This window comes from Rhea americana, unplaced genomic scaffold (assembly GCF_003343005.1).
Source record: "Rhea americana isolate MKP2758 unplaced genomic scaffold, rheAme1 scaffold_35, whole genome shotgun sequence".
NCBI classification, from domain to species: Eukaryota; Metazoa; Chordata; class Aves; order Rheiformes; family Rheidae; genus Rhea; species Rhea americana.
Genome location: NW_028186479.1, coordinates 4,125,987 through 4,137,754, shown reverse-complemented (window position 1 = coordinate 4,137,754; position 11,768 = coordinate 4,125,987). Strand labels below are relative to the sequence as shown.

General features: G+C 45.0%; 1 protein-coding gene across 4 annotated transcripts; it reads right to left on the bottom strand.

The window, feature by feature from the left end:
* Positions 1–528: 528 nt before the first annotated feature.
* On the bottom strand, positions 529–10,862 carry GGCT (gamma-glutamylcyclotransferase). 4 transcript variants are annotated; one of them, XM_085311830.1, is made up of 5 exons: positions 10,683–10,862; positions 9,830–9,880; positions 6,789–6,934; positions 3,148–3,343; positions 529–1,263 (listed from the first exon to the last, which is right to left on the bottom strand). In XM_085311830.1, the coding sequence occupies exons 1-5, from the start codon at positions 10,824–10,826 to the stop codon at positions 1,114–1,116; spliced, it is 687 nt and encodes a 228-aa protein (XP_085167956.1). In that variant the 5' UTR covers positions 10,827–10,862; the 3' UTR covers positions 529–1,113. The 4 variants fall into 4 exon arrangements, with proteins under 4 accessions (XP_085167956.1, XP_085167958.1, XP_085167957.1 ...); XM_085311832.1 differs by having other exon boundaries at positions 3,148–3,283; XM_085311831.1 differs by lacking the exon at positions 9,830–9,880.
* Positions 10,863–11,768: the final 906 nt, after the last annotated feature.

Sequence of the window (11,768 nt, the reverse complement as noted above, 5' to 3'; positions counted from 1 at the left end):
CCCCCAACTCGAGCAGTCGCACAGTGACACTGATTAGGTCGAGGGGAAAGCATGCATTACGGAGGATACCGCAAAAGTTCAGCTGTTTTGCATCCTCTAGCCGGCAATCCTTCTGATCTCCCCCCCCATCCCCCCCCCACCCAGACCAGCAACGGACTGGGAAGTACCGCAAACCCTACAGGAGCCTCCCGTCCTGCAGGAGATTGTCAACGCTGGGGGGGGGGGGGAAGGTGGTCAGGTCTGTTCATCGGCCGGGGGCACATAAAAACCCCAAACACCAAAGAAATGCACTCGAACTAACCCATGGCTTCACACCAAGTCAAAAAAAAAAAAATCCAAATAAGTCATTAAAAAAATCCTTAGAATTCTCTAATTAAAATGAGTTCTTTAAAAGCTGCTGGTCGTACCTAACCTAGACCAGCATTACTAGACGTGGAAAGGAGCAGGCTGTGATGCTTTGCATGAGATGCTTTGCCGAACGTTTCAGGCCTGGGTTGCCTTTTAGACTAACACTCAAAAACATGCAAATGGTTTTTAAAGCATATCCCTCTGCTTTCTTTATTAACCTTTTAAATGAAGACAAAAACTCCATAGCTTCAGATCAGCTGGGTTTTAAACCATGAAGACGAATAGCAGGAAAGAAAAGACAAACATTTAGTCTTGCTTTAGAGTTCTGAATCCACTTTGTACTGTAGGAAACCTTTGAAATTCTTGATAATTGTGTATACAGCATTTAAAAACAAAGGGCCTGATCCTGCAGCCCTCATTCCTCAGACAGCAATAGATATAAGTTCCTAGCAGGATGGCCTTTTTCTTTTAAAAAGCTCTGTAAACAGAAGAATATGAAGCACAAATTTCACATGCAGCACTGCATGAGAATTACAGAAAGATCATTTCCAAATCTGCAGACACTTGAGTAAGTACGCAAACTAGACACACAAAGTGAAGAAGTTACCAGTGCCTGTGTGTTTTCAAAATGCACATTGCATCTAATGGCTTACTGCAGATGTATGCCAAAATCATCTTTTCCTGCGGAATAAAGGAACTGCAGATCAACAGAGTGAGGAAAAGTATCTAAATCATGGTGAATGGCCAAGCAAATGCAGAAGYATTCTATCCAGAATTTGTTTTCTTTGCCTTAGTAGCAGCTTCAATTTCTTCCAAGACTGGCACTGGTCCGGCATAGTTATTAGTTTCTATAGCTTCTAATTTCTTCTGATAGTCCATTGGCAAGCCATTCTGTTTTGCACCCATGCAGATAACCTACAGTCAAAAGGAGAGGAAAAAACAAACAAACAAAGCCCTCAATAATAATGTCAGGAAGGAAAGACCCCTACAGACGTTTTTGCTCATACGAGAAGAACCACTTACAGTAACAAGAGACTTAATCACAAATAATGTTGTTTGCACCCACAGAGAGCTAAAGGCTTCTGGATGGCTACTGAAGACTCTATCAACAAAATTAATGTGAAGAGGTTCATTCCAGGTACTACCCAGAGAGACCCCCTAGGATCCTCAAAAGCTATTAGCATGCACAAGGCGGCATGATTAACCTCCCGTTCACTCATTTCACTCTTTCCTGCAGGGAGGAAGAGGACTTCTATGTCTTCAGCCAGCCCTAATATCAGATCTGTCTGATAAAACGTTTGTTACTGCAGCTTTCCTTCTACACAAAATAAACTGAAGTTTTAGTGCAAAAGGAGCTAACTGGCAAAGCGAGAGGAAAAGAGGAGGCTGCTGTAGGAGCCAGGCCTAGGAAGGACACCAGCAAGTTCACATACAGGAATGAACAAACGGATCAATATGCAGATTTTAAAGGCTGACACTATTGCAAATATTATTTCATTCATCGAACAGCCAGGAAATTCAAGGATGAGATGCCTCGAACGGCATGACCTTTGCCAGCAAGCTACGCAGCGCAAGATGGATGTGGATCACTGTGTGCAGATGCAGTCACCGGTGCTAAAGTCTGGCCCTCCTGCCCGGCTATCTTTGGTTAAACAAATAAGAGCAGGGAGGAAAAAAAAACAAAGTAAAACCCCAAACCTAACAGCTGAGCCTGACAACAGCAGGAGGGAACGGTTAGCTAGATAAGGCTGCCGATATTGAAAGCCTGCTCTAGCGGGAGCCACACACAGTAGCGCAGTCATGGTCGGTGTAGTAGTCTTAACCCCCCGAAAAGCCTTAAAGACCCGTCTGGGCAGAAAGGGGAGGGTATGAGGTTTGCGAAGTGGCGAAGCTTGCTTCCTAAGCGAGCTTTCTCTTAGCAAATCCTGCAGCAGCAGGCCTCAGCCATGCTCTTGGAAGCCGATCCACGTGGGTGAGTCCCTCGGTCAAGAGAAGCAACGCACCCGTGGGATTTGACGGGCTCAAGCCCCCGTTTCCCTGCTGTCGGTACAGAAAGCGGACACACGCCGACGCTGCTGTCCACCTGCAGCTCCTCGTAACCGTACGATTTCAGACACGCAGCCGCGCCGCCCATCAGATCTCAGGGGCTACGCAGGTCAGGCCCGCTGCGCGAGCGGCCCACGCGTCCCTGCAGCCAGCGGACTGCCGAACAGCGGCCAAAGAYTTCTGCCTGCCCGGGCAGCACGCGCAGCGCTCCGCAGCGGGGCTGGAAATCCTGCGAAACGCCGGGCAGCGCAACGGAGGTGACAAACGCCTCTCATTTTAAAGATAGTGTTTCATAAAAGGATAGAGAAAATCTGTGTCCTTGAGGCTCCAGGCCACGTGCCTGGCAAGGACACAGAAGCTTYCCTCTGTCCTTTTACTGGAGTACATTCATTTTTTAAGACCAAAACAGAGAATCGCTGCATATATGGAAACATCTGGCAACCCTCGGAAATCCCTGCGTGTCAGTTATAACTAATTCACGTGTTACAACAGAGCCTTTATGTAATTTTCCCCCACATATTTGAGCAGAACTAAAGCCAAAGCCAAAAGCGATTTAGTAGGTCTTCAAGAAGCGAGGAATCGTCTGTAAGCAGCGCCGCACTAGTTCATCGCACGAGGATTAAGCTGCGCCCTTACATCAGACTCGCTCGCGCCTCCTGCCCTGTCACGTAAGTGCTCGATTTACGCTGAACGGAGGCACCGCACCAGGCCCTCCTGCCCAGGCTCCCCGAACTACAGCAACGCAACACCCACCTTTTTATACTGGGGAGAAGGGGGACCGCAGACCCAGTCACGCATCTGRTAGCTCCGACAGGTCAGCACTTCTCCCGCTTGAGTGTGGACATTAACTTCTATTGGGGCATAAATGCCATCTTCGACTCCCTCCTGCCTGTGAAGGAGAACCTTTTCATGCCAAACAACCRATGCACAGGTGACAACTCTATCACATCTTTCAAACAAAGCGTGCAAGGAAACACATACRTTTAATATAACAATTTAAAGCAGAACACTGGGTTGCACCATTGACGAAATTAAAACAAAAAAAAATCCTGTACTTTTTGTCAAAACTGGTTTCAAATCCAAAAATAAGTCTTCTAAAGAATGTGCAGCATTCACTTTTATCATTTTAATAATATGAAGAAGAAGCCCAGTGGTTAACTTTCAGAATTAGAGAGAGAACGTTGCTTGTGAATTAGTTAACTACTGTGCAAGTTTTATAACCTGCAACAGAAACGCAACCAAGACTATCAGAATTAWTCAGCCAGGCACATATCATTCACTACCTTCCACTCAGATAATGAAACAATCGCAAAGTTTTATCTTGCCCGTTGTGTTACATTTGAATAAGAGGAAGCTTGCATAACTCTGGCAATGCACATTCAAGTGAGTAATCCAGGACACCCTTTCATTTGCACAAGACTTGTGCATCTTGTACAGCAGCAACGAGCTCGATTAGGGCAACTTTGTTCTTTTAACAGCAAAATCACGCTACCTTAGGGGAAAAAAAAAGGCTACCTTCTGTCTTTAACTATCAACATTTAACCAGCAAAAAAAGTCTGRGGAAATAGCAAGAAATAAAGAAGAAATTAAAGCAACACAAGACAGACTTTTTATATCACAATTAACTTCTTCAATGTGCTACAGATAAGAGTGATAAAATGGGTTCTAATAGTGCTTATCAAAATGATATCCAAATGCTTGACACATTTTTTCAAGACTTAATACCACTGCAAGTTACTTAACRTACATAACACAGGCTATGTTGCGTGAGTAACTAGGTAAGTGCAGGCAGGAATCARAAGCTAAGTGCACAATTAAGGCCAACAAAAAGAACACAAAATAAARAGAGTCACATGGAGGCTTAAGACCAAGAAAAAATTACAGTTAAGTAATACTGTCTGCTGGGAYGCAAGAGGAAAAGTCTTGTGTTAGTTGATGATCTATAGATTCCTGATGCACAGGAGACAGAAAAAAAAMCACCCTCAGGTCTGGCTGTGAAAAAGAGCAACAAAATCCATCAGAGGAAAAAAAATAAAAAAAATYATCCAACCCAAAGATTCCTCTTCCATATTTGCATTCTAAATATTACATTGTTTTGCTAGTGTTTGAACTATGGACATCATTAATTACACACTCCCGCTTCTGTTTCTGATTAACACAGCACCAATTTCTTTACCCAGACAGAAAAACAGGGTAACAGGGCTTTATTCTGATGCGTGGAAATACTAGAAAAAAATCAGTTGAGAAYTTCCAAATAAATCTGCTTGTGCACTATCAAAGAATCTCAACATCTTCAGCAGTGACACCGGTATGCTCATTGGAACTACTTAGAGGCAATCCTTAAAAAACACTAGCAACTAGTATTAAAAAAGTCCAATGGAAAATGTTGACAGGTAAATGATTTATCACCARGGGTTTTAGAGGGAACATATGCAGATGAGGAAACCACTTCTTTATGTATKTATAGGAACGTTTTCCTCTCTGATTCCTTCTCACTTCACAGGTTTTTCTATAACCATTCTGCCAGGTGCCCAGTCATTGGTGCAATAAAAAGATGAGGCAGAGAGGACTCAAATATTTACTGAGCTGATTTTTCACTTTTTGGCCTGTAGAACCCTTCAGCACATAGTTACTTCCTTCAGGCTTAGCACAAATCACACTACATTAAGTAGTTTTGCTTCTGTAAGAATAYATCCTAAAGGAGCACAGAAAAGTCAGATCCATCGTCCTCCCGTTGCTCGATCACCTTCATGACATCAGTGAGTCGGCTCAGAAAAAAAAAAAAAAAAAAACTTTAATGCTCATATCCATCCTATAGTTTTTGGAGAAGTTACAGCACTCAGGTCTCTAGCCTATCTGTCCAGCATCCTAGCTAGCATTAGAGTTTATCCCCTGTCAAACATATGCCAGGGATCTGCAAGTCTACAGTATGTAAACTACATTTCTAACAGTCAAATACAAAATACTATCCCATGGAGGAATAAAAGTGCTACTAGCAAAGCAGCTGCTGCCCGACAGGTCAGAAAGATCTTTATACTTGTGAAGTCTGAAGCTTCGTGACCTGGTAAGGGAGAAGCACTTAGTAGAAATCAGCAGAAAGAGAAGTGGGGGGTGAGGGGCTGAGTGTTCATGCAAGCCAAAGAGGGSGACCTGAGGAGATAAGGTAGGGACCTGCGATGCTCGCCCCAGCCAGAAGGGTACTAGTTAGAGGCCTTCTGTGATGAACATTCCCAACCAGGATGGGAGGGTGCTGGACACGTCCGTTCCCACGATTGCTAATGGCAACTTGGTCAACAGATTCTGTTACCTTTCGGGTTCGCTGCAGGCAAGGAAAAGCAAGTTGGAATTTCAAGTTTCATGGCCAGGGTTATAAGGACACGTTGGCACAACGCAGCGCAGCAATAACCAAAATTGCTATGGTACCAGGGGTGGTAGAACTGCACTAGTTTAATGCACTAGTTTAATATGGCCTTTTGCCTTAGTGTCGCGAGCCCTCACATCCGCTGGAATTAACTGACATTGCTGAGCTGCTCCAAACAAACTATTTTTGCGTACCAGAAGCGCTATGCTGTGCCCACAGTGCAGTAAACACAGGACACCAGYTAAAGTTTTGGAGATGAGGGTTCAAGTCCTCACTTGGACCCTGCAGGAAGTTACACACTTCTTGATTTGTTTACCCAGGTGGCCCCCCCGGAGCTCTTCAGCCCGTGTACAGGCTGGGAACAACTTGCTCAGGTTGTCTTCAACTTGTTTTCACTCTCAGGCCCAGGCAGAGCACTTTTTTTTTTTTTAACTCTATTACCCTAACCCATTGAAAARAGCAAACAAGACTGCCGTAGCTCCCTGCTTGGATCTACCTTAAGTCTACAAAGGTTAAAAACCTTAAAAGGGAAGACACGCAAAAGCAGCTTCCCTCAGAGGTCTCTTTGCTGACATTAAAGATCTGCTTCTCTTCCTCAAAGGCAGGTTCTCAGCCCTTCCCTCTTCCACTCCAATTAGAGTCTAGATGCACTAAGACAGAAATTGGTGTCGATCTCAAAGCAAACTCTCCCTAGAGCAATGGAAAATAGCTCACAGATCAAACACAGAGTTTGGAGTCAGATATGGGACAGGACATTGTGGGGAGCGGGTAAAAATGTAACCTGAACAACATAGCTCCAAATCAAGCTTCATACCTTATTAAAATAACTCTTAGTAGTTTTAGCTTGCAGAACAAAGCCATTTAATAACAAATGCTTTAGAAGCCAGCACATGTATTGTGGAGTAAAATTCAAATGTTAAAATCAAAAGCATCTTCTTGATCCCAACCAAAGCTTCCACATGGGCTTTTACTAAAAATTAACTTTTGAATTGCTCTCTGAAGTAATATAAGACAGCAAAGTTAAGTCACCTACTTATCCAGAGAACTTAAATTGCTAGTGTTCATTTTCCACACTACTCCCCATACTTCGTCTCCAGGGCTCTGAACAATGGTAGCTGTACCTCCATGCCACAGAGGACTTATTCTGCCTTGATGATGGCCAAAAGCGAGTTTAAAATCCTGCAAATGAAACCAATGCAGAGAATCAGTATCCACTTAAGAGCTGTTGACTATTCTTAACATGAAATGGGCAGCTATGAAGCAGTCCACAAGAAGTCACATGGCGCCCCAGAAGGAGGTCACAGCCACAGGATCAGACCCAGTTCCCAGCCAAGGGGTGAAGTCAGCCTTTTCCACCCTCCCCAAGAGAAACAACGGCCTTGGGACAAAAGGAAAGAGACGCCTGGCAGAGAGCACTGTTGGTAAAAGCCTTTGACTGCAAAAACCTGGATCCACCTCCAAACTCACTTAGGCTGGCCTGAACATTCGCTAAAAATTTCTAGTGGTGAGAAGAAAACGGAATACAGAGTATGTAGGTCGTTCTCCAGACGAGCGCACGTGCCCACCTCTGCACGAAGCGCTGCCGCGCTCAGGGAACGGCAGCTTTACGTCTGTCCAAGTCAGAGCGACAGGACCGACGTACGGCCGCCGCCTGGGGTGTGCCGTGAAGGAGGGAGCCCACTGCGGCTTTCTTCTCTCTCCTCAGGAGGTTGTGCCTGCCTGATGGCCATTCCTTTGCAGCTTTTGGTGCTAACAGAAGTCATAAATGCTACCATGCAAGGTCCAGGAAAATAATAATGCTAAAGAAACCTCCAAGATGGTGAGTTTGGGTTCTTTTCTCATGMGCCAATAGAAACAGCCCAGGCAAAAAATACCATCTTATGTATTTTCCAGTGTTTTGTGCAATCTAATCACTCAAGTGGAACATTCCTGGGTATTTATAAGTTGAGGCATGTGCCGCCTTGACTGAGTTTGTTYAGCTTCTGCAAGTACAAACATCCTTTTAAAAATCAATCATCTCTTTCACAAGTAATACCAAATACCACTAAATAGGCAAAACAGAATAAAAGTTTCGTGCATTTTTTCTACTGAAATTTTACATGGCTGATGCTGCACAGACTCAGTTTCCTCTCCTACTCGTTAGGCAGTTTGTGGACCTTTYCCTAGCAGACAGCAAGGGGAAGGAAAAAGAAGTTTGAGGAAGACTACCTGTTGAAAGACAACAGAAAAAAATGGAAAGGCAAAATGTTAAAAAAAAATAAAAATCCTAGAGCTTTGGTTATTTCCCATGTTCTCCATCTCTTATAAGCTATATTTCATGTCAAAGTTACCTTATATGCCTGTGCACATTTGAGACGCTTTACCTTCTTGAAAYGCGTCTTAGCAGATATGGGATTGATTGGAAAAGACTGTAGAAGCTGACCACTTGGAGGCTTAAAAAATAATCTGCATTAGTGTAGAGCTGAACTTCACATTTGATTGTCTGTGAGTGATACGAGAATAATCAGCCCCTCGGCAAAGATGCACAGCACACTCCATCAGTAGAGTCACCTTCCTCCTTCTTCATAAGGAGTCCCTCATTAGACTAGTTTCTCTAGGAAAACAGAAGTTAACCTAGGCCCACTAATCATCAACTCATTCTACAAGCTGCTGCAAAATGGCTTTGCAGTGTCTGGGTCACTGGATTACTGCACATTGATCAGGACTCTGGACTGGACCCTGCAGACAGGTCAAGCATGAAAAATTTGCAGGCAAGTAAATAGTCCAGTCAAGTAGAGGCCTGAAACTATAGATGTGGGGGCTGTCCCAAGGAAACACTCTTGTAAAACCAAGTATACTCACAGCAGTCTAATAATAATAATAACTATTATTATTATAACTAGCCAATTTCTCCATTTTTATTTTCTTGGACCTGCCCTGTATTTAACACCTGCAAGGAAGTGCACAAACCCTTCCGGTAGCACCCAAGARCTGCAACAGAATCTGTATAGAAATAACTAGGTTAGCACAGATACTGTAAGCAGGAAATGCTGTGTTATGCCACGTGGGCAACCTCAGCAAGCACTGCAGGTGACAGGGAACAAACGTACTAGGTGCTCAGATCAAGAGCTTGGACTTCGGCCCTTTTTCTAAATACTGATGAAATGAGATTTCTGTGCTTGTTATACATGCCATTTCCTCCAGTTTTGGACTGAAAATTAACAAATGTTTAAAAATTATATATTCTTGTAAATTATATATTCTTGTAAACATTCTTATTCCTGTTTAGCATACAAAATACCCTATTCATAGGCTATTTTTTATTTTATCAGGCTGCCACATACTTGCCATAGAGCAATTAATAGAAATCAACTCCGGCCTTTGTGCACTTCTTTGCTCACAGATATCTGTGATTTTCTAAGAGTCATCCTGAAGCAATGGACTGAAGCCACCACGTGTTAGCAAAGGGCACAGCAAGCGCTCAAAGGTCTGTAAGAGAAGCCAGTGACAGAGCTCGTTCAACAGCTAACATGCRAGAGACAGGAGACACTTACTGTGTAACCTGAAAATTTAACTGAAAAACAAAAGGAAAGCTGCAGCAAGGCAAAAGTCTTCACGGGGCTCTCTTTTATTCAAAGGCACTTACCTTTGAATAAGTAGCACAGTTCTGCTACTTTCCTCTTCACCTCTAAGGCCTGATCCTGCAGGGTGTTGGGCATTTGGCATGTTTAGCTTGTCAGTGGTGTCTCTAACGTGTGAGGCACTTAGGGGAGCAGGCCCTAATTGCCAGGTAGGTGGTCTCAAGAGACCCCTGACATCAGGCCAYTGGAGTTTATCAGACACAAGTGGTTTTGGTGGTTTGTCATCTGCTCTCTAGTGCTGAACATTTTCTTCCCATTTTACCCTAGAGAACCTGCAAATAGTCCTTAAGTGGTGTCAATAAATGTTCTGCTCCTCTAAAGATCATTCTAATAGTATAAATCTGTACATCTACTACTTAATGACGAGGACCTTGTATTTTCAAGTCTACATTAAAGTCAGATTGATATAGTAGCATTTAATAACTGTTCAAAAACAAGCAAACAATCCCCTCACCATGGCAGCAGCCAGGCTGTAGGACAGCATCAGCTGCAACTTGAAGACTTTCTGCACAGGCAAAAAAAAAAGTTAAAAATCCACTTGTGCTTTTTCATTCAAAGGAAAAGCCTGCCGCTTCTCCTCTGAAAAGGAGGGGAAAAAAAGCTTCCTTTGAGCAGGAAATAAGGAAAAAGGAGGAAGCTRGAAGAAGCTACCATACGATGCACCTATAGCTCCCTACGCGATGCATGTGCAAACCTCCTTCAAGTCATTGGCTGGTTGAGGGAGAAGCTGAACAGTTACGCAGTGAGGCCTCGCATCTCCCCACCGAGAACGGCCGGGGGTCCACAGCCACCCCACACGCGTGCAGCCACAGCAGCAGGGAAAACAAGTAGCCGGGCCGTCGCACTGCATTGGCTCCGCTGCCCCGACTTCGCTGTAAATAYACAAAGTACCCCCAAGTGCGGATTAAAATAAGCAGCAGCTTATTTCACCAAGTCTTTTGAAATCTTGATTGCACGGTGCAGTAAGAAAGCTTGTGTCCTGCCTGGAACACGGCACTGGGGTGGCTTCCTTCGCATAACCAGTGCGGGGCAGGGGAAGGAGATTTGTTTTTTTAAAATATAGCATCTTTGTTATAAAACTGCAGGAAACTTACCCAACTGCTACTTTTTTTTTTAAGAGTCAAAACTTTCATTACTCTGTATGTGCAGGTYCTTGGCTGAGAGTCTCAGAGGCTATAAAATAAAAATAATAATAACTGGGGGAGGGGGGGAACAGTACACGCATTTTCGAGAGCGCCCGCAGCCCGCCTCCAGCAGACGGACTCGGGATGCAACAGACCCTGCGGCCGCCTCCCCCGCGCACGCACCTGCAAGCGGGCGACCGCGCCGCGCACCGCCGAGGGGCTGCTCAGCAGCAGCCGCTCCCGCAGCAGGTTGCTGCCGTAGGCGAAGTACAGGAGACCCCCGGCACCCGCCGCCACCGCGCCGCCGCCGCCGCCGCCCGGCTCCATCCGCCCCGCGGCCCCTTTAACTCCGCTCCCCGGCGCCCGCTCGCGGGGCGGGGCCTCGGACGCGGAGGCGCCCACCATTGGCTGCCCGCCGGGCGCGGCCGCGCCCTCGTTGGCTACTTCCGYCGGGTGCCCTGGGCCGCCGCCACGTGGGGGCGGCGGGTGTAGCGGCGGACGTGGGGCGCTGTGACGCCACAGTGGCGACGGCGGGCGCTGTGACGCCACAATGGCGGCGGGCCCGCGGGGCGCCCCCCGCTGGCGCSTGCGGGGGTTCCTCGGGGAATCGCGGCACTCTCGGGTTTTAATTATTTTCAGTGATATCTGTATAGTCCACGATAAATTAGTACTATATATAATTTGTACTGCTGTGCATTTTTTAACGTTGTGTTATATTGCGTTGTGTTATGTCACATGCCGAAAATGAGGAGCTCTTCGTTGAACTCACGTGCATGTTCCTATAGCACTTTCCCAATGAACCCTGAAAACCATGCGAGGGTCCCTGGAGAGGTTATCTTTGCGCTATCCTGTTTTATATATATATATATATAATTTTCATTTATATGTATTTATAGAAATATATATTTAAATAGTTCATTTAACACATTCCAAATTTTACATTTTATTAAAACAATCTTACCATTTCAGCGGGCCCTCCATAGGCCTCTCTTTCTTCCATGTTCCTTATTTCAAGGAATAATGAAAGGTTGTTTCAATTCCCTGCAGTCTCAGCTTGATGCTATTGCATTGTATTACATGAAGCTCTTATTTTCAAGGTTGTTCTTGCAAGTGCAAAGACTAGAAATGATATATACTTCCATTTTGCGAGGAGAGGCTCAAGAGTGTAATCCAGCCGCCAGGAATGGACTCTGTGGCTGAATCACTCTGCAAAACTGCAGAAACCGTGGGGCTTCTGATAACAGGTTCCYGCCAACCGTGTACTTTTAA